This window comes from Durio zibethinus, chromosome 26 (genome assembly GCF_047325235.1).
Source record: "Durio zibethinus cultivar Kanyao isolate XHJ-2024 chromosome 26, ASM4732523v1, whole genome shotgun sequence".
NCBI lineage: Eukaryota > Viridiplantae > Streptophyta > Magnoliopsida > Malvales > Malvaceae > Durio > Durio zibethinus.
Genome location: NC_143187.1, coordinates 6,085,207 through 6,107,547, shown reverse-complemented (window position 1 = coordinate 6,107,547; position 22,341 = coordinate 6,085,207). Strand labels below are relative to the sequence as shown.

Below are 22,341 nucleotides of genomic sequence, written 5' to 3'. Positions count from 1 at the left end.
AATGACAGAGGTGGATCAGAGAGCAGATGGTAAAGTAATAAGTTCCTATCCTTTTCTTTGATAGCAATCAACTTAGATTCTATAGAGTGACAAAGACACTCAAGAAGCAAGTTGACCTGGAAACTTCGGCGAGGTGTTAGATACTATCCTTTTTAGACTATGATGTAAGAAAAAGAACTAAAGAAGTCACAGTTGGTACTCAAAACTTTTAGCTATAGCAGCGGAAGCGCATCCACACCACATCAAACTACTAAATAACACTTAAAACGCTTATCTAATATGGCTTAATCAAATCCCATTGAGAAAATTCATGAAAAGAACGCCATGAAGGTTCACTTTTCATTGTTTTGAGGGAATAAGTTCATATATATATATATATATATATCTCATTTTATACGAAAATTTTTTATCGAAAATTTTTCCACTGCTAAAATAAGCTTTGAATTTTATGCAAAATTATAATTAAACCTTAATTGATAAATTTAAATTTTAGGCCAAAGATCAAAGAGCTTAAATTTGTGTTTTCGTTCGTTTAATTTATTTGGTTTTTAATTTTTGCCTTTTCATTTTCATTTTAGTTTTTATTTTTATTTTTAATTTTTGGTCTTCTGTCATGTTTAAAAACAAACAAAAAGAAAAAAGAAAAATCGAAATGGAAAGATTTGGGGTAGATTCAATCGGTGAAGATCCAAGCCCAAGATTCATAAGTAATTAATACATTTTAATTTTGGAAATACGCGGACATCAAGGCTGTTTAATTAACTAAAGATCTCAGAAAAATTAAATCATGAAAATTCTTGATAGATTCGGTGGATCCAAGGCTTTCCAAGTTGAAAGGGATTTAATCCCTACATAAAGTCCCCAATCCGTGATCATAGAAGCATCAAGCAATTTACAAGCAGTCGAAGAAGCAATCACACAACAGCCGAGTAACTCAATTAACAAGCAAAGCAAGCAAACAGAAAATCAAGCAGAAGAAAGTAATTCGGCAATAAGCATCCAAGTAATTCAGCAGTAGTAACAGAGCAAGGCAACACAGCTATTCAACAAGGCAAGGAATCAACCAAAACCAATTCACAGACAGTAATTCCTAGCCTCATTCATAACCAGAACCAGGGAGCCTGAAAATCAATCCACACCAGAAAGCCAGCACACACAGCCTCATATACGGTAACGAGAAACCCATACCCAGATCCCATTAGAAGACAAGCAGAAAGCCAGCAAAACAATTTTCAGAAATCAAGTCAATCCAAAGCAAGCCCCAACATAGACAACCGAAAGCATTCAATCAAAAACCCAAAAGCCACATCAGAAACTCCAACAAACAGAAGCAAACGCAAGCAACACAATAACAATCAGTTAGCAGCAATCCACACAAAAATCGCAAAAAAGCAAGCAGTTGACAATAAAGGGATTTTTTTTAAGGTTTTAATTTGATATTTTTGGAGTTTCTGGGTTTTAAAACAGAGATAGAAAAGTGAGAAAGGAGGCGCTGCTGGACGAGTAAGTTTCTGGCATAGGCTACGGCGGCGTAAGGTGGCGCCGTGCTGCTGGAATCTGGATTGGACCACCAGCGCTTTGGTGTTCTGAAGAGGCTGCCGATTGCTTTGGTTCTTGGCTGGTTTAAGAGAGAAGGAAGAGGAATCTGAAATATAGAGAAAGAAGCAGGGACGAGAAAATGAAGCAAAGAATATGACTTTGGGGATTGAAAAGAAACGGTGTCGTTTTGCACCAAGAAGATCTAAGACTGACCCGCATGATAGTTGACCCGACCCGATCTTTAACTTTTTCCTTTTTTTTTTTATTGTTTTTAATTCTGATATTTTATCCTTGTTTTTTTATATGATAATGAGAAAAAGGAGAAGAAAGAAATTTTGATAATATTTTTTGCATTTTTTTATGACTTTTTATATTTACTGGCAAGATATTTATATGATATTTTTGCATGAAAAATTATAATATATGTTTGTATGATATTTTGCATAAATTTAATTTATAATATTTTGTATGGGATTTATTTGTATGATTATGATTTATTTAATATTTTTGCATTATGTTTTTTATGACATTCATTGCATGATATCTTTGCACCATATGATTCTTATAATATTTTGGCATATTTTTTATGATATTTGTATGATTTATTTGCAGGTTTTGATATTATTGTATGATAATTTTGATAGAATTTTTATATAATAATATTTTATAAATAAATAAAAATGATGAAGATATGAATTTGATAAGATATATAATAAATTTGATAATGAAATCTCTTTAAATGAATAACGAATTTATTTTGAATATTCTTAAGATGAAAAAAAAAGTTTTAAATTTTTTTTTAAAAATTTAAATAACAAAATTAATAAAAATTTATTTTTGATTAAGGCTTAAATAAAATAACTTGTTATTAATTTGTTATTAAAATTAGGCACAATAGAGTGTTAAAACTTTACTTGCACATAATTCATTTTCAAATTTAATTTTGTTGATAGAGATCAAAATATATATTAACATTTAATCAAACTTAAAATAATCTTTAAAAAAATTTGTGTTGGTTCTATGATTTTTATATGTAATAAATAGGTTCCTAAACTTAAACCTTACTACAGTATCAACAATTTGTTCCCATTCGGATACCTTTCTCTTATCCAGTTAATGTAGAAAAGAGTGTATGGTCACAAATTTATCTATACATGAAGTCAAAGCCAAGCAAATGTGGTCATTATGCAGTATGCAAGTAATTTCCAAGCAGTTGGGACTAAAGCGGATTGCAGTTGGATCCATAATTACCTTTTCCTTTTTTTTTTTTTCCTCTCTCTCTTTCTTTCTCTCTTCCTCTGGAAATTTGACTTTAAGTGAGGAGGATAAGCATTGGTGATTAGACCATAGAGCTGTGTCATCCGTGATTACCACAGGTACTTAATCTTCTCTTCATATTCCCTTCTCATTGCACTTCAGTAACTGTATCATAGTCTTTGTTTGGCTTGAACCAACTTTTTGAATGTATATTTAGCCATCTTCAAGAAGGGACTTCTTCTATTCTTGTCGCTTGTTTCCTGTTTGTTTCTCTGTGTTTGTTTGTTGAACTTGTCCTAATGTAATTACTCGGGCTGCTTGTAACATTTCTTTGTTTCTGTTATTTTGGATCAATGGTCTGCTTTTATTCGTGGAACAAAAAAGTACTTAATCAGAAACAGTAGAGCTGATGACATGGTAGCATTTCATACCCATTTCATTATATGTTTCTACCTTTATAATGAGACCTAGATGGCCTTACTTTCAATAGTTAGTTCAGTCTACCCGCCTATCAAAGCCTTAGTCACCTTCTTTTCTGTTTTGATGTTATATTTCTAGGTCAATCTAAAGTTTATTAAATATAATTATATAATTCTTAGCAGATTGTTGTAAAGAATAAGAAGAAATGATGGAGGCACTCATTCAAAACTTAGAAAATCTATGGAAGGACTGGCAGCTACGAGGACTGCTTCTACTTAGCCTCATTTTTCAGACAATACTCATTGTCATGGGCAATCACAGAAAATATAGTTACCAACTTTTGGTCAGGTTTGCAGTATGGGTAGCTTACTTAGCTTCAGATACTGTGGCAACAATGGCCCTTGGCATTATCTCAAATGACCTGGGAGACACTAGTGATAATGGTAAATCGGATGCCAACATTGAACTGCATGTATTTTGGGCACCATTTCTGTTGTTGCATTTGGGTGGCCCTGACACCATCACTGCTTACGCCTTAGAAGACAATGAGTTGTGGTTGAGGCACCTGCTTGGGTTGGCTTTAAAAGCGGGAGTTGCATTCTACACCTACCTCATGGCATGGAGAGGTTCTCATCTATCAATTCTGTCCACTTTAATGGTATTTGTAGGCCTCAGCAAGTATGTAGAAAGGACCTGGGTCCTCCGTTCAGCAAGCAGCCAACAGATTAAAGGTTCCACGCTTGTTCGTCGTGATCTTCTAGGCTCTAGTAACCCAAATTTACTCAAGGAGTACGATGTGAAGAAAGAAGGGGGATGCAACCTAATACCAAACAGAGTAATTGATATTCAACTGCCCATGGAGACCTTTGCTTTTGAAGACAATTCCAATTACAAGACCAATGAATTACTTAAAGCTTATGGACTACTTCAGATATTCAAGCGTATTTTTGTAAACCTCCTACTTACCTCTCGGCATCGAGACAGCAGCCTAGCTATATTTCAGAATCTGTCCTTTGAAAAGGCTTTTAAAGTAGTTGAAATGGAGCTTGCATTCATGTATGATTTGCTCTACACGAAAGCATCAGTAGTCTATTCTCGTTGGGGCCTTGGCTTGCGCTGCATCAATTTATCACTTACCTGCATTGTATTAGTCCTTTTCTCTTTGGCTGATGATAAGCACAAGTATAACAAGGTTGACCTTGTCATAACCTTCCTATTGCTGGTATTAGCTATTGTACTTGACATATATGCGGCACTGGTCATTCTTTTCTCGGACTGGACCTTTGTCTGGTTGAGCTTGCACAAAAAAACTTCTATCTTGAAAGCCATTGCTTCTATCCAACTATTTAACAATCCTCGATGGTCAAACTCCATGGCTCAATTCAATCTACTAGACTTTGCGCTTAGAGAAAAACCAATGATTTACGATCCAATCTTAAGTGAAGTAAAACCTCACCTTTGCCATAGAATTCTAAAACACTTTAAGTTCTTAGGCATTGCGGAAAAGCAAGAAAAGGAGAGATATGTTACTAAGGAGGTGATACCCAGCACCTTAAAGGAATGGATATTCAAGCATCTCAAGGAGAGAGCTAAAATTAAAGCAAAAGTTCATGATACCTCAGATGTAGGAAGACAAAAATTTGGAGTGGACATTCATGGTCACAGTGAACTTAAGTGGAGCGTGGAGAAAGGATTTGATGAGAGAATTCTGATATGGCACATTGCTACAGACATCTGCTACTACTCGGAGGAACTTGGAGAGGCCATTCCATCAAAGCGCCATATGAGCATTCTCATGTCAAGGTATATGATGCACTTGCTCGTTAATTATCCTGCCATGTTACAGGCTGGGATTGGTGATATTCTAATTGAAGACACTTGTGCCGAAGTCATTGATTTTTGCAATACACCAGAGCCACCAAAAAACAAAAGGGATACGTATGATAAGTTGGTTAAAGCTACTACGGGGGTTGAATTTCTTGGAAGGAGGTATAGTGCAAGGAAATCTATGTTAATGGATGGAAGTAGCCTTGCAAGAAGTTTGAATGAAATATCAAACAAGGAAGAGGTAAATAATATTACTCCCAACTCTCCCCCTCTTGAAGATTGAGATCTCATTAGTGAACTTATTATTACTATTTTATGGCAGAAATGGAGCTTAATTGCTGATACTTGGGTGGAAATGCTTGCTCATGCTGCAAGTCATTGTGAAGGAAGTCAGCACAGACAACATCTGAGGCGAGGAGGACAGCTTCTAACCCATGTTTGGCTTCTGATGGCACACTTGGGCTTAACTGATCATTTCCAAATCCTACAACCCCGTGAAATTTCCAGGCTGACCGCCAAATAGCTTATCGAGTAGTAGTTTGTCAGCATTAGGCTAGCTTGCTGTCATAAGTGCTTTTTTCTTTTTCTTGGTATTGCCTATTTAAATTTGCTTTTTTTCAAGACTGGAAATATTGTAATGGAGAAATAATCTTTCCCCTTATTGTTTCTTCTTGACCAGAGAATTCCCATTCCTGAATTGTCATTTTTTTTTCCCTTGTTTTATAAAATAGACAGCGCCATATTGAATTCCTGTGCTGAATTCATGTACTTTGTCAAACCTTGACCAGTTCTTAAAGAGAGAAATCACTAGCAGATTTCTTCCCATAGTTGAACAACAAATTTTAAGCCGTTTTTCTAGAAGAATGATATTCCAGGATTGTTGGAATAAAGTTTTGAACTTGCAGTCAATAGTATATACAGGGTTGCGGAAGCTCCTATGTTGGTTCATTTAACCATTTTTAAAAAGTGACATTTAAAAGATTTTGGTTTAAATTCTAATAATCTCTTTTTTTTTCTAATCTCAAATTGGGAACTCTTCAAGAAAAAAAATTATACAGGGCTGCCACTTTATTTGAGCTTATTGAGCCCTTAGTCCATTGGAATTTGGTTTAATGGTCTGTTTGCTCCAGCAATAAACAGAAAATAGAGGTAAAAAAACCTATAAAATCGAACATATTTCGCTATATATGGTGAAGGATAAAGCATCACAATCAAATCCATTTTAAATCAATTTTTCTGATAAACAACAAAGAATGGCATAAGTGTAACTTTTGTAAACTTCCAAGGCCATATATGTCTTCCAATTCTCACACTATAAAAGACACTGCGTTTGGAGTATCCAAGTTTTATCCAAAGCAATGGCAGTGATAATCCATTGCTCTTGCTTCGTTACCCCACCATGCTCCCTTCTCTCACCATCTTTCGCCCAGCCCCATTTTTCTGGTCAGTGCTCCCTTCCTCTTACCATTTTTTTCACTCTTCTTTTCTTTGCCTTTAGTTAAGAAAAAAAAAACTTTATTTCTTTGTAATTTGCTTTTCTTTAGTTTTGGCTGCAATGTAAGCTTGGGGGTTCTTTTAATTTACAAATATGAAATTTTTCCTGAATTTCATCCCGAAGAAAAAACTGAATTTTGATGCAAAATTGGAAATAAATGTGAAGTCTTGAAATGGGTATTTGAATAATGATTAAATAACTGATGGGAAAAGTTTAAAATAAAGAGTAAATTGGCTTACTGGTAGAATTGAATTAATGGTGGAATAAAATATTATTGTAACTAATTTTGGAGTTAAATTTGATGATTGAAAACAGGGAAGATAGCATCGTTTATATGTAAAGTAGGAAACTTTGGACAATCATTTAAAAATGTTAATGGACCGGTTGAGATTCGTCATCTGTTGCAAGAAATGGGTAAACAGTCCTTACTCCATTGCCAAATATCGGAGAGAAAGTGGGTCTTGAATCGTATTTCATCACCTTATGATGAACTTCTACAACAGTTATCTGCTCTTGAGGTATGACGGTGAGTCCTCTATAGGCAGCTTTCATGCTTTTATTATTTCTAGTCATGGTTACAAAAACTAAGCTAGTTAGCTATTTGTATTTTGTGTTTACTTGGATATGATTAGTGAGCTACATGTCCACCTCCACACCTGATATGATTTGTAGAATGCTTAAAGTTTAATGTTTGAAGATTAAGAAAGAGGCGTATGCCTTTAAATTGCTTGAATTTTGTTTGAATTTTGGCATTTTATTGTGTATCTCGTTACTCTTTGAAAATTAACATAATTTTCTCCATTTTCATCAAACTGTTCTAAATGATTGAAGCTGATGCTGGGGCAGGGAGGCTTACGGTTAAGAGTCCCAGTGACAGCATTTCTTGCCACCAACATTTTGATATTTACTGCTCCTTTCAAAGCCCTGGCAGAAACGTGTGAAGCTGATAACTCCTTTTTCAACATGCCTTTACTGCTATTTGTAGCCCTTATTGGTGCCACAGTTGGAGGTATCTTTGTATTTCTTGGTCATCTTTAGCTCTGGCCCATAATACATCTCCGAGTAATTTGCAAATGACATACATACACAAGTCAGCAATTGATATTCCTTGCTCAAACAATCTTTTCTTTGCTTGAAGAAATTGTTACACCTAAAATACCCAAACTCAGATTCACGTTAAGATATCATGTAGAAGAGATTCTAAATACATTACTTACACAGTTGAAGATATGTCTCAGTTCACAAAAGCCTAGAAATACATACCTGTTTTCAGTTTGAAATACAAATTTGTAACTGAGTGATGGCAACATCTAAAACTACAATTTCCCCTTCTAAACCCTGGAATTCATCCTGACCACTGACCCGTCTATATAACTTAAGAAAATAAACTTCCCATGTCTTGTTCTACATTATGTTAGATTTAGTTGTTCACTCTCCTTTCTTTTTATATTTTTCACCTTAAGAAAATGATATGATGTGATATCCACAAAAATTTCACCAAAAACCTTGTTGCCCTAATTATTATTTCCCTGATAATCTACAACTTGTACCTCAGGATTGCTTGCACGGCAGAGGAGAGGGGAATTGCAGCGACTGAATGAGCAGCTGCGCCAGATCAACGCTGCTCTAAGAAGGCAGGCTAAGATAGAGTCATATGCTCCCAGCCTGAGTTATGCTCCCGTTGTTGGTAGAATGTCAGAAAATGAAGTAATTGTTGATCCAAGAAACGAAGAGTTGATTTCCCGATTGAAGAGTGGAAAGAATTTTTTAAGGAATCAAGAACCTGAGAAGGCTTTTCTGGAGTTTAAAACAGCCCTGCAGCTTGCTAAGAGTCTAAAAGATCCAATCGAGGAGAAGAAAGCTGCCAGGGGTTTAGGTATGTATCTCTGTTTACCCATCTTGTCTCCATCTCTGATTTTGTAATATATGGTTATCATGGTTTAAGCCAAACCAAGTAAAAAGGAGGAATTAGGATTATGATACCTTATGGCATTGCCTTGGATCTATGTGCGTAAAGTTTTAAGATGCTCAAAGCAGTGCTTCCATTGGGAACCATATATTTGGTCATGAAGAATCCCAAGTCATTTATGAATAGAGTAGTAGCACCAAAACATAGAGGGGGGAAACTGTGAAGCTTTTAAACTTGTAACAACTTTATGTGATTGTTATGTGGTTGTTCTTTTTTTTTTTTTTTTTTTTTTTATAATCTGGGAGAGCTATCCAATTTATCGAAGCCTAAAATTTTTCGTTTCTTATTACTTGGTCCTTAAACCTGGAGTTCGTTCCGTAAAAGTTAGCAAAAATTATAACAGCCTCTAACTTAAGTTTGCTTTATTTAGGTGCTTCATTGCAAAGGCAAGGCAAATATCGAGAAGCCATTAAATACCACTCAATGGTTTTAGCAATCTCTGAGCGAGAAGGAGAGGAGTCTGGAAACACAGAAGCCTATGGAGCAATTGCGGATTGCTACACTGAACTTGGAGACCTTGAGAAAGCAGGGAAATTCTATGATAAATATATTGCTAGGTTGGAAACAGACTGATGAAGCTGCGTATCCGATGGTTTATAGTTCTTTCTTTAATGTAATTATAAATAGTTGTAGATATTGCAGACAGCTTGCGGATATCTTCTACTTCATTATTGCAGTTATTTGTCTGAGTCTTGCAGATACTGAGATTGGAAATTTAACAATGATGTGGGTTGGATCATATGTTGCAACTTCTGTTTCTTCCGGTTATCCCTTCCCATTTTCCCCAACCTTCAGTATCCATGTTTGTTGCAGAAACTGAAATTGTGATTTATTCCGAGGATTATTTGGTTGGATCATGCGCTACTACTGCCGTCATCTTTTCATCATTTAAGGTTGCACCATATTTGCATTTCCAACCTCAATCAGTTGAACAAAGTTTCTTTAGCCTACAGAGGCGAGCATTTGTAGCATCACACGTGGAATGGTTCTTCACATTAATCAATTAAAAAATACCCAAACAAATATTAGAAGAAAAAAATAAAATAATTATCCGAATATGTAGAAGTAGAACTCGAGAAAGCTGCAAATATGCTTTAGTTATCCATTGGGACATCAAACATTTGAAATACATAGAAGAAAATACATTAAAAAGCTTCCTAGCCGTTTAGGGACTCAAATGAAATCTGGAAACATATAAAGATTGATACAATCGGCAAACATATGCTATAGATAAAAGCAGGGTGCAAAAGCTCACTGCTGAAAAAGGAAAAATACATTAAAATGCCTCCTAAATGTTTCGTTTAGAACTCAAATAAAAAACCTGCAAATGCAGGAAATAAGGATAATGATATTACCACACAAACTCTATTTTTATTACTGATAGTACATTAGCTGCTGGGCAGCAGCAACGTTCTGGAACCCACCATCATATATAGCCTGGCTTGCTCCAGCAGCACCCACTCCCATTGCTGCCTGCTTGAGAGAATGCTGTCCCTGTGGATGCATTAGGGCATGAACACCACCCATTTTGCTAATGGCAAGTTGCCGCTCATAAGCTAAAAGGTCAGTAGCTGAAAGGCCAGGTAAAGGTGCAGCTGCAGGTGGGGGAAGTGGATTTGAACTTGTCCCTGGTGGTGTAGGTTTGCTGCCCCAAGAGCACTATACAAACAAATTAAAGATTTCAATTTCTCATTGCACAAGGAATTAGAAAATGAAAGTTGGAACTATAACCACAAGATTTTTAGACAAGCAATATTGAATCTAAAGAACATCAACCATCCACAACAATCAAAAGAGCCCTACACAAACCAATTAAATATGTCAGTTTCTAATTATCCAAGGGATTAAAAAATGAAAGTTGCAACTACAACTACAAGATTTTTAAACAAAAATGATTGAATCCAAAGAACATCAACCATTCCTAACAATCATCCTACTCATTCTATGGCTTATTGTAGGATACCTAAGGGTCAATGATTTGATGAAGATAATAACCTATGCAAAGAATTTCCATAGCATCCTCCTCCAAAGACTTCAAAATACACATTATGTTACATATTTATATTTCTCCAATATAAGAGGAAGTTAAATTTTGACTAAAAGCAGAGAACAAACCTTAATTTGCTTGCCACATAGAAATGACTGAGTGTTCCCCATCTGAATAGACAAAGCTGCCTCAGTATGACTACTGTATCTCACAAAGCCAAAGCCTTTATCACGCTGGACCCGAACCTCCTCAATCACCCCAGCACCAAGAGCATGGAAGTGACGGTGAAGTTCAAGTTGGGTGACCTGCAGGAACAAAATATAATAGGTTTTATTGGAGAACCTAACATGGTACTTTTACAGTACAAACTGGAGCTTTCAAAACACAAGGCCAACTCTCACATGCACGCAAAACTTTATTAGAAGTGGGGAATTCTCAGGGTGCAAATACTGGACAGCTGGTTCAAGCTCATACCATCAATGTTGAGAAGCTTGAATTGACAGGTAAAAGACTAATTATTCTTTTTACTCAAGCTGGGTCTTAAAGAAATAAATGACCGAAGTTTTGTAAATTTTGAGTGTTCTACATGCATCTAGAAATATGAGATTTTGTAGAAGTGATAAAGAAATGCCGCCCATTTCACTTGTCCTATGTAAATAAGCTCATAATGCTTTGTACACTTATTTCAATATTAACTTGCATGTGCAAAATAATAAATAGACAAGCTGTTGGAGATAGTTACTTGCCTCTGGAGCAAGATTCCCCACGTAAACAGTAGTATATTGAGGATTATTCTCAGGAGCCTCAGTATTGGTTGTCTCTTTACCATCCTCTGCATGCCAAGGTAATAGATGTAAGTTTATTTCCCATTTGGCACAAATTTAAAGATCCATAAAAGGTTAAATAAAAATAATTAAATATTATTTAGTTATGAGGTTTGCATTGAAGAAAGTAATAATTATTATGAATGTTTGATATTTGAAGAAAAGATAATGATTGTTGCAGCAACATGCGCACCTGATGAGCCATTGGTTAGTTCCACCACACTTTTGGCATCAGAGCTCTGCTTGTCATCGTTGCTACAAGCACCCTTTGTTGCCCAGTTACAACGGATCTGCCGACTGCCAAGCCACTTTCCTACAAAAATAAATCAAAAGCATATTTGAATTTTTACTGCAATATCAAATAACAGCAATTCATGCAAGTGATAATTCATTTAAAATATTAGAAATAAATACAATTCTTCCAGCTCAGCAACAAGAATTTAATGAATCAATAATCTACACATGGTGATTTTAGAGAAAATTTCATGAAAGAATAACAGGGAAAAAAGAAAGGGAAAAAAAACATTTTAGATTACTATTTCAGCAACCTATTAAGTTCACTCCAAAGCATGAAAGATATGAAATAAAAGTTTTGAAGCTAAAAATCACAGCTTCATTTGATGAGCTAAATCTGCAACTAATGAAGATAACAAAGTGCAGTATAGAGTAACAAACATCAATCTTACCACTTAAGTCATTAATTGCACTTTGTGCATCCTGGACACAGAAAAAAAAGTCAACATCAATAAATGAAACAACATTATAATGGAAGAAAAACACAAAGAGCCACCAGAAACTTAACTAAGGAGCAGTACCTGCTGGCTGCGGAATGAGACAAACCCAAATCCTCTTGAACGCCCAGTTTTCTGATCCCACATAACCCTTGCATCCCTGAAATCAGTAAATACATCAGATTTGTTATTCATTGTGACACCAATAGATCACTACTGTCAGCAATACAAAAACATTAATCAAGGTTTACATCAAGGTATACTAACTAATAAATTAAAAATCCTGATAGTTAAGGCAGATACTTCAATTAAGTTACAATACTGTCAACACATGCATTTACTGAAATCAACAAAAAAAAAAAGAGAAGATGCTTACGAACAACTGGGATAGACAGAAAAGCATGCAAATAGCATTGCATCAGTAACCTCAGGACTGAGATCCCCAACAAAAATGTTAAAGTGACCTGCACCAATTATGATACTATCAAACAGTATAATTAAAAATTAATTGCCAGCACATCATAGATATATTAGAGCAAAATTTTGCAAACAAAAACGTGAGCAAACCTGATGTATCCTCTCTCTGACCACTAGCATATGCCCAATTGACTTTGATAGGCTGTCCAAATCTGCAGATTACATGATATAATGCAAATGCACACTCAAAATGAAAGTAAGAGGAAAAAATTAAAAGTTAATACTTACAAATGCCTCCCATTTAGAGACAATATAGCAAGAGCAGCTGATCTGCGATCGAAGTAGTGGATGAATCCATATGATGACTGCTTAAGTAGAGTGAGAAACAAAAGACATCTCAACCATATGGCAATCAATAGGCAAAAGGAAATGGAGAACAACTAAGTGAAAAAAGTTAAAGCGAGAAAAACTAAGTGAAAAAAGTTAACCATTGCACAATTAGAGCATCCTCACAGTTTTATATTAAAAAAAAAAGGGATTCAATATTGAAAATAACACCTTTTCCTTTCTGACAAGCTTGCAACCTTCAACGGGACCAGTACTTGCAAAAACCTCTTGGAGTAGTGGTTCAGTCACTTGTGAATGGATGTTTCCTACATACCTGCAGTTTCACAAAAATTAAAAAGAATAAAGAATAAATAAATAAATAAAAGGCTATGTAAGTAACTATCTGAGTTCTTAGAAAGATGCAAGTACATACAAGTATCTATCACATTCCCAAAACCATTTAAATATCAACTATCAGAGCCATTAGCTTAAAATTTTACACTAAGGGCAGTAGCAACATTTTCAATCACCAGATTCATGAAGGAAAGTGTCTCCAATGTATTATTTCATAAGCATAAAAGCGACTAGGGTAGTTGTTTAAGCATGAAGGGGAAATAAAAGACGCACAAAATACAAAAGAAACAAAAAGGAAAAAGAAAAAATGTAAAAAAAATCTAGGCAAACACTCACACACTGCGGCAAGTACTTGGATCAAAACCAGGAGGCAGATTTCCACTTGGGATGGGCTCTATCTGCAAAATAAAAAAGTGAAAAACTAAAAGAAATAAAAAAAGGGGGGAAATAAGAAATGATGTAAAAAAAGTCCCTTCCCACTCAATCCAATTCTAAAGTGTTCAAATCCTGGAAGGACGAAGAGTTTTAGAAGGTATCCAACACTCAACCTAAAAAAAAAAAAAAACAAAATGCTAATTACAACCATCAGAAATGAGAGCATCACTTCTCCAACCTCTTTGAAAACACTGTCAACTTATAGACAAAAAGACAATATATTTTATTGTTTTTAGCATGATCTCTTTTTTCCCCTGACTTTTCAGTGACAACCAGACCAAAACAAAATATTCCACCTCACCTAGAAAAGACATACTTTCAGCAGAACTGTAGTTTGTAGGTTAGAGTAAATTCAAGGATATTGCAACTCAAAATTCCTTTGAGCTCCCTCCAAATTGAAAAAAAAAAAAAGATCTATATCTTTTTACACAATTCAAACAAAAAAAGTCAGCCGGAAATGTAACTTCGAAAGATGCAAAATACATTGAAAGTACGATATACTTCATAAATTTGCTCCACGCTGTTATGTTCCAGCACTATAACCCTAAAGTCCCTAAATGAAATTCAGGAACCATGTTTTACACTCCAACACTTCAAACAAGCGGGGGAGAGAGATAAATTGCACATTTTTACCCAATATTTGCAACAACAAAAAAAAAAAGAAATGCAGATAGCTACATATAAACATATACAAATAGACAGATTGATTAATTGTGAGAGTGTACGAGAGAGATGACAACTAAACATTACCTCAACGCATTAAATCATTTCTCAACATTTGTAAAACAACAAGGCATTGATAAGTAGTAAACTAAATAAAACCAAAGTAGTGAGAAACACAAGTAAATGAAAAAGAAAACACCAAAAGCAAACCTACTTGCTTGCCAATTGCAACTCCATATAAGAGAAATAACAAAACTGGAACTCCAAGCAATGAAAATGTAAAATATTAAGAAACAAAACAATCTCTCATCAAATTTCAAACCCAAAACAATAAGCTTAACTTTACACCAAAAACATCGTAAAGTCATAGACCTTCTCATTTCTGAAAACCAAATGAAAAAATTTCTCTTCACGAACAATAACGCCGGAAGAAACAAAAAAAAAAATAGCATTCAAAGCCTAGAAACAACAAAATAGAAACAAAGTCCACCGAATTCATCCAAATTCATTGAAAAAGCTAACTTTCAAAAGCTAAATCATCACCGCATAAAAATTCCCAAACTAACCCTAGCTCTACCAATCAATCACAAACAAGAAACCACACACGAGCTCCAAGATCAAAACACGATTTCGAAGATCCAGCAAATCATTCCTAAAAACCGGATCAAAAACTCGTAGATGATCGACGAAAAGAAAATTTGACGAAAATTTAAAGAGACAAGCGAGACAAAAGAGTGGAAAACCTGGGGAGGAGCTAAGATGCCTGGGTGATAGAGAGACTGTTGTTGAAGGAGAGCTTGTTGCATCAAGGCTTGTTGCTGTTGCTTCAGCCTCTGGTGCTGCATCTTTTTCTCGGCAATTTTCTAGGGAAAATCAATCCGGTGTTTGGTTTCCGAGAAAATTACCCTTTCTTTTCTTCTTTTCCTCCTTTGCTAGGGTTCGAAAAAAGAGGGGCCTCGAGAAAGTGACAGAAAAAAAATAAAAGTGGAAGAGGAAAGCAGGCCTCTGAGAGAGAGGAACAAAAATGAGTGGCTCCAAAAAGTATTTATAGCAGGATATTATTGAAGGAAGGAAAAAGATAAAGTAACGGCTGAATGTTATTTGTGCTTGTAAATGACAAATGGGGTAATGCCACGTGTCAAAAGAGGTGACTTTACTACTGGTTATGTTACGTTCAACGAAATCCATGTCCAAAAGGGAAGTAAAAGTAGACAAGCTTTCAAAAGTACAAAAGCTGTCAGCCAAATGGGCCAGCTTACAGGGCAGATAATGGGCTTGTTTAATAAAACGGGCCGAGTCTATAGATCTATAGTTGGATTAGTTGGAGCTCAAAATTAATTTTTTGCATAAATAGGTTGTAAATATTAAATTTTAAATTTTAAATTTATTAGATGTTATTTTTTAAAATTTATTATACAAATTAATTGAACTAAATATTGAATTCACAAAAATGCTTGTTAATATCAAATTCATATAAACTCAATTATGATAGAAGAATTTTTTTCTTTTTGTGTAATATACAAATTGGTCCATTTAAAATTGAAACTAACTTGCATTATGCAACTCACCAAACCCAGATTATTAACAGTTAAAATTGATTTAAACAAATTGCTCTGTAATTCAGACCTAGCCCCCACCCCCAAAAATATATAGTATATGTAAATGAAAATAGAACAATGTTTGGAAATTTGGGATTAGGGTTCTTGATACGATTAATTAATCATGCTATAATGGTCTAACAAAACATTTTTGTCATGCCCGCTAGAATACCCAGGTGGTCTAAGGCATGGTTCAAAACAAAAATTTATAAAAGAAGCCAAAGTATAGGAAAAAATAACCGAGAAAGAGAAATTTACAAGTATTGAGATCGAATTTCTGTCTTGCGACAAATGTTAAATCATTTAGCTTAAGTCCTCGTTTTAAAAAAAAAAAATGATGGTTTGAAACATAGTAGTATGGTTAATCCTGCAATATTTTCCTGCTTTGTTTTTAATCCATCAATTTTTGGGCCCTGATCTGATAGAAAGAAGACCTCTGGTTGAACCTGCCTTGTTTTCAAGCACACTTAGTCAAAGCCTAAGTGCATGAACCTAGACTCCCCAGTGTAGTTAGTGTTCGGTTAGCACTCATTTTTAGTTTCCCTGCAAAGCTATGTGCCTTGTAAATTTTGTCTCTGTTTCTTTAAACTCCTGTGTAATAAATTTTCTACCAAGTTTTCTGGTGTTTTCAAGTCAAAGATTAAAACTGTTGTTGACATGTCAGAGTTTTAGTGGTAAATTACCAAAATCTATCCCCATGTATTGAAATCCACCGACGTTTTAGCTCCACATGCTTAGGAAGTAGCATTTTGATGGACAAACTTGTGAAAAAGAAAAAAAAAAAAAGGTTGTCTGAACTCAAGCCCAGGTATCAGTATCAAACTTGGGTAGTATGTGACTACACAGGCAGAAGTCGAAAGGTATCTTTGAAATGGACATGCGAGTTTAACTCCATCACATGATCTTTGGTTTCTAGATTCTGGTATATCAAAATCTTTCGCTTTACAAACAGTCGATATGGAAATTTAATTTTGGACCATGGAAATCGCAATGTCATGCATCAACTGGTCCCCTTCTTACATCTGGTATCCAGATTAAACACAGGCAGATTGGTTGAAAACTTTAAGTACCATGCAAGATTTCTTATTACAAAGGCCATGAAACAGAGATTGAACAATCTACCATTGATCATGGATTTCTTTATTACAAATATGAAATGGGATTTCCATGAAGGTGAAGGACTACTCGGCCTACCAGAGATAGAGAATTTATTCGGTCATAGTTTGGGGCTCGGGGATAGTAGAATATGGCACGGCTCCCTTTGTCTTTGACCATACTTCTATTAGCAAGGAAACATGCAATGTCCGTACTTGGTTGCAGTTTGTATTTCAGAATTAATGTAGTCGTACAATTCTTTCCTGCTCTCTGTTCTGGTATTTACTGCAGTGTTCCCATCAGATACATATGAGATTATTGTTTTTATAATGATGTATTTGTACTTTGGAGCTGGCGAATTGGTTGTTAGTATTACTGCCATAGAGGCAAAGAAACAAAGCTTTCAAAGCGACGTTGAACAAACGATTTCTGCTACTGCGGCTGATGTTCCCCAACACTAATTCATGGTGCACATCTTTTTTTTTTCTTTTGAAAGAGAAAAGCTGTTAATCCTAATATGGTAAAGCTTTTCTCATTTATGTCACATTGGATTGGAAACTCTATATTTTCTCTTCATAGGATGGCATTGTAGCCGAAAAAACTATGTTGTGATTCTTGTGAAGCCATTTCTGAATTTGAAAAAGCTTGAGTGTGTAAATTGTGAGCCTTCACCTACCCCCCCCGATGAACAAGCTTAGGCTTGGGCAAGCCATCGTCTATTTTCTGCCTTAAGTATTTGCCTTTGCTAGTCTTTGGCTAAGTGGCTTAGTCGGTTGTGCTGTGGGGAACACTGAGACAGAGAGAGGGTTTGAAGATTTTTCAGAAATTTTCGGGCTTTGAATTTGAATATCTCAGGTTTAATGGTTTTGTCACCTAGGCAGAAACAAGTATTAAAGGAATCAAACAAAACAGATTGTCTAGTCCCTATCACATTCAAACTCCCTTTCCTCTAATGGAAGGTCAAAATTATATTTTCTTGCTTCACACAGGAGGAGCTGATGGTCTAAAGTTACCAAGATTACCCAGTCATGGTAAACTTAAAGTTGTCACCAAAACGATAGGTCTAGTTATGGAATCCAACAGTGTTTGCTTGACCTGTTCAATTCAGATTTGGTTATTTGACACATTGGCTTGGGTCTTGCTGTTGCTTAGGAGTACTTTTTTGACTATGAATGTTCTGCACTGTAGGAACCATAGTTTAATTCTCATTCACACTCACATTCCTCTCATGGCAGGTCAAAATCATATTTTCTTGCTTCATACAGGAGGAGCTGATAGTCTAAAGTCACCAAGATTACCCACAGTCGTCGTAAATTTAACACTATTGGCAAAACTACAGGTCAAAATATGGAATCCAACACTGTTTGCTTGGCCCGTTCAATTAAGTTTGGGTATCTGACACATTGGCTTGGCCTTGCTGTTGCTTAGGAGTACTTTTTTGACTACGAATGTTCTGCACTGTAGGAACCATAACTTAATTCTCCTTCCCATTTTTTCCTACTAAATCATGACAGATGCTTTTGCTCTTCTGATAATACAAGTTCAACACTCAACCCTTCTCCTTATTCATCACTTTTAAACCATTGAATGAAGGCGTCATCTGGCTGCTTCCCTACTTGCCATAACTAATTAACAACAAAGTTTCATCAAGAACAAGATAGAAAAGCAGTTTTTGGGGTTTTAACTATCAATGGACTAAACTTATAGACAAAAAATAAATCAGATCTCAATTTAATTGTAACAGATTAGTTGCAAAAAAATGTATTGGTAGAAGTGTAAAATGCCTAACAACAATAGTTAAGAATTAAGATCATTATGCCTGATCACTAAGGTATCCCAAGTTACAACACGATGAACTGACAATATTTACTATAACTTGAGATCAAGATCTCTTGATGCTTCTTTTGATGATTGACCTTCCTCATGACATGACTTGCTTTCATCAGGTTTAGGTGGAGGAGGAGATCCTCGTAGGTTGTTAACTTGGTATGGAGCCCTTGCGGCTGCCCTGAAAATTAAGCCACGGATCAATTTAGTGATCATTTAATGAAGTCAGGACTATCAAGATTATATCTGAAATTAGATCTTTAATCTGGTATTCCAAGTGCCACCTTTAAGGCCAGACTATGCAGATAACGTATTCGAATATTTGAATGCCTATATCAGGTGTTTCACGGATCAATTGAAAAATGTTCTCTCTAGTTTTCTAGTAAAGGAAAAAGTTTGCAATGCAAGGCACCAGTTTTGTTTCATTTGTCATAAGATATGAGATCCATAGTTCTGCAGAATCCAATCATGATTTCCTAGGATCCAAAAGTTTTCTAGTGCTGGGAAAACTCTAACCTGTCTTTTCTCTTCTCAAAGAACTTGTGAAGTGAATTTCTTCTCGCAATTCGTAAATCTGCAGAGAGCAAAGATATGCCAACAAATTAGAATTGCTGGTTGACAATTAAAACCATTAAAAATTTTTAATTGCAACTTCCTCGATTTGATTCAAGGCCACATATCAATTACCTGAACCACCATATTGATGCCGCTCAACAGAAGAATCTTGAGCAGGACTATTTGCAGTCATCGAGGCGATGTTCAGGTCAGGAATGTCAGAACAGGTAGAATCAATTTTGTCTATGTTGGAATATACTTTTTCCATGCCAGATTCAGAAACAACACCACTACCTGCATTTGAGCATCCTTGGTTAGCCAAGGCCACGATCTCCTTGACCTTGTCAGCTGGAAAGTCATTATATACCAGCACTTGTCCGCCAAAAAATATGGTCAGATGGGCATTCTTTGGCTCCGCTATTGCTGGTTTCCTAAAGTAACAAACAAAAACTTTTAACAATTTTCTGTCCATAGTATGAGTATTTCAGTAGTTTCTCATTACCATTTTTGTTTTAATTTTTAAACAGGAAGGCATTAAACTTGTAACAATTCCTCAACTAAAACATACTTGAAGTCACCCTAACTATTAAACACATACTGCTTCCAAATTAAGTAAAAACTGTGAAACATGGTGAAACTTTTTTAAGGCATTCTTTTTAAAGGTTGGGGTTGTAAAAGATCGGGACATCTAAATATCTTGTGAAATTAATGAAAACAAAACACACACCTGAAATCTGTTTTGTTAGTGGCATCTTCCTTGGAACTGGAGGCACCAAAACTGCCAATCTCTGGGAAGAAATCAGAAGATTTCACATTTGATGTAGATGCCACAAGATTTGGTCTTGAACTCTCAGAGGAATTATCCATATGGGGCAAAAAGTTCATTGTCATTGCTTGTTGCCTAGATGTTTCAACCCCTGCAACATCACCAAACAAAGAACATTAAACATCCTTCTTCCCCAATCCAATAACTTTTCTTTCCACAGGGAAAAGAAGAATCTTTGAAACATCAACCAACCATAAATCTTCATATCCAACACCCCCCACGTAAACCCAAACAAAAGCTCAGAATTTTATTACAACCCTTTCTTCAACAACAAACAGAAGCTTAGACAGAAAACAAAAGGGTACCTTTGGTTTCACGTTTTGAAGTCATCCCAACGCTGATATCTCCAAGATTTATTTTTTCTTTCAAGTACTGGCTAAGAAGATTGACAAAATTTGCTCTCTCAGTAGCCTTACCGGACTTTTGGCCTGAATTGGACATGGCTTCCTTTTTTTTTTCTTGTTGTCTGAAAACTCTCAAGTTTCTAACAAAAGCTGAATGAAACTATTGTTAAAGATAAAATCTAGTAAAACATCAAGTTTCAGGGTCTTATCCAAGTGTTTTGCCCCTTTCAGAGATTACTGCTAAAAGAGTATGACATGAAGGAATATAAGGGGGGAAGCAGGTTTCTCCAAATACCACATGTTCTTCGAACCTGATTAACTATGAGCTGTCCTGGTTTCTTTATCTTGTAATTTTTTAAAATAATTATTTATTTTATTTAAAGCACGTTTTTTTTTTTTTTTTGCATGAAGGAAAGAGTTAAGGAAAGAGAAAATATTATTGGTATAACAACGTTGAAGATAATACTAGAATAGGGCAGAGTCATCAGTCAAGTTGGACGGGGGAGCTTTCCTTGCAATTGCCTAACTCACTTTTTTCCATGGTTGCCCTTTGCCTGTGGACCAAGTCTTTTCTGAACAATTCTTCAAATTCATAGACAAGGAAAGGGCAAACGCAGAAAATTCAGTGGTACAAATTCATGGTTTTGGGTTCTAAGATTTTGCTCACATTTTTCAAGCTAAGAAGCAAAAATATTAAATATGATTAATTTAATGTAACCACGTTTAGCTGACTTGTCATATATTAGGTTTTCCAATTGTGCATTAAATTTTAGTTAAACATAACTAGGTTTTAAATGGTAGGTTGAAAATTATCTTGTGGGTTTAATGGATGAGAAAGAGGAGAAAAATGATTATGGTCCTAATATATAATCATATTACATTTTAATTTAATTATTTGTTTTATAAGATAATATCTAATAAATTTGAGTTATTAATTAATACAATATCTTTTATTCAAAAATTAAATTACGTCTAAATGAAATGTTTTGGTTTAATCATGGAGAAAATTTGCAATGTGTTTGGTGAAAATGTTGAACATAAGGAAAGAAAAAATAAATGATCTTTGACTTGTAAAGCAAACTGACGAAGAATTATAATGGCAATCTAAATTATCTTATAGCTTCTAGGTTCAACAAATTAAGGAAAGTGATGAAGGGAGACAAAATTTAGGTAGAGTTCGGATAAACTTCATATTTTTTATCTTAAAATTGAAAATAATGAAAACTACAATAAATTGATAAAAATTTTAAATAAATCTCAAACATAGTTTAGAATTTATAAAAAGGGATAAGATCAATTTATATTAATGTAAGATTTTTTAATTTTATATTTTTTAATCATTAATTTTAGTAGATTTAAGAGATGAAAAAAATAAATAAAAAAAAAATAGTTCCACAACTCAAAATGGATCATACGAAATTTATGAAAAAAATTTATTATTAAATGTGAAAAATAAAATAAAAATTTCTTTATTCATTAACATGAACATGAAACTTTTAATTCAAAAGAGTCAAGAGATTTAAATTTTTATGTTTTATTTTTTTTCAATATATAATATTTTTATCAATATTTTACATTTATATTTATATCAAAAAATATAAATAAATTATATGATATACTATTAATGAAATTTTTTTAATTTTAAAAATAATTTTTTGGAAATAAATTTTATAAGCAAAATTAATATGGTGATACAGGCATCATTTATTTTTTAATTAATTTTTTACTTTTTTAAATATATCTTAAATGATATATATATATATAGTTTTATTAATTTGATCATTTTGGAAAAATATATTTTTATACTAGAAGGGTACTTTGGTAATTAAATGCAAATAGGGAAATAGGGGT

At 34.5% G+C, this 22,341-nt stretch overlaps 4 protein-coding genes across 9 annotated transcripts; 2 read left to right on the top strand and 2 right to left on the bottom strand.

Moving 5' to 3' along the window:
* The first annotated feature begins 2,671 nt into the window (after positions 1-2,671).
* On the top strand, positions 2,672-5,821 carry LOC111318628 (uncharacterized). 2 transcript variants are annotated; one of them, XM_022921501.2, is made up of 3 exons: positions 2,672-2,915; positions 3,399-5,284; positions 5,366-5,821. In XM_022921501.2, exons 2-3 carry the CDS (start codon positions 3,422-3,424, stop codon positions 5,564-5,566), a joined length of 2,064 nt encoding a protein of 687 aa, XP_022777236.2. In that variant the 5' UTR covers positions 2,672-2,915; positions 3,399-3,421; the 3' UTR covers positions 5,567-5,821. The 2 variants fall into 2 exon arrangements, with proteins under 2 accessions (XP_022777236.2, XP_022777237.2); XM_022921502.2 differs by having other exon boundaries at positions 2,785-2,915; positions 3,396-5,284; positions 5,366-5,746.
* Positions 5,822-6,363: 542 nt separating this feature from the next.
* On the top strand, positions 6,364-9,246 carry LOC111274715 (protein FLUORESCENT IN BLUE LIGHT, chloroplastic). Of its 3 annotated transcripts, none has more exons than XM_022859578.2 (5): positions 6,364-6,486; positions 6,854-7,056; positions 7,385-7,547; positions 8,094-8,414; positions 8,878-9,246. In XM_022859578.2, exons 1-5 carry the CDS (start codon positions 6,402-6,404, stop codon positions 9,078-9,080), a joined length of 975 nt encoding a protein of 324 aa, XP_022715313.2. In that variant the 5' UTR covers positions 6,364-6,401; the 3' UTR covers positions 9,081-9,246. The 3 variants fall into 3 exon arrangements, with proteins under 3 accessions (XP_022715313.2, XP_022715312.2, XP_089611619.1); XM_022859577.2 differs by having other exon boundaries at positions 7,370-7,547; XM_089755493.1 differs by having other exon boundaries at positions 6,396-6,486; positions 6,854-7,064; positions 7,370-7,547.
* Positions 9,247-9,579: 333 nt separating this feature from the next.
* LOC111274712 (oligouridylate-binding protein 1B-like) lies at positions 9,580-15,265 on the bottom strand. 3 transcript variants are annotated; one of them, XM_022859575.2, is made up of 12 exons: positions 14,989-15,265; positions 13,484-13,545; positions 13,025-13,127; positions 12,755-12,834; positions 12,617-12,678; positions 12,426-12,513; positions 12,134-12,209; positions 12,005-12,035; positions 11,512-11,631; positions 11,241-11,326; positions 10,623-10,799; positions 9,580-10,166 (listed from the first exon to the last, which is right to left on the bottom strand). In XM_022859575.2, the coding sequence occupies exons 1-12, from the start codon at positions 15,088-15,090 to the stop codon at positions 9,882-9,884; spliced, it is 1,272 nt and encodes a 423-aa protein (XP_022715310.1). In that variant the 5' UTR covers positions 15,091-15,265; the 3' UTR covers positions 9,580-9,881. The 3 variants fall into 3 exon arrangements, with proteins under 3 accessions (XP_022715310.1, XP_022715311.1, XP_089611618.1); XM_022859576.2 differs by having other exon boundaries at positions 12,755-12,831; XM_089755492.1 differs by having other exon boundaries at positions 12,755-12,831; positions 12,955-13,127; positions 14,989-15,252.
* A 3,374-nt stretch (positions 15,266-18,639) lies between these two features.
* Positions 18,640-20,837, bottom strand: LOC111274711 (protein TIFY 11B-like). Its single transcript, XM_022859574.2, has 5 exons — positions 20,452-20,837; positions 20,048-20,237; positions 19,453-19,751; positions 19,282-19,339; positions 18,640-18,946 (listed from the first exon to the last, which is right to left on the bottom strand). Exons 1-5 carry the CDS (start codon positions 20,585-20,587, stop codon positions 18,808-18,810), a joined length of 822 nt encoding a protein of 273 aa, XP_022715309.1. The 5' UTR covers positions 20,588-20,837; the 3' UTR covers positions 18,640-18,807.
* Between the last annotated feature and the right edge of the window lie 1,504 nt (positions 20,838-22,341).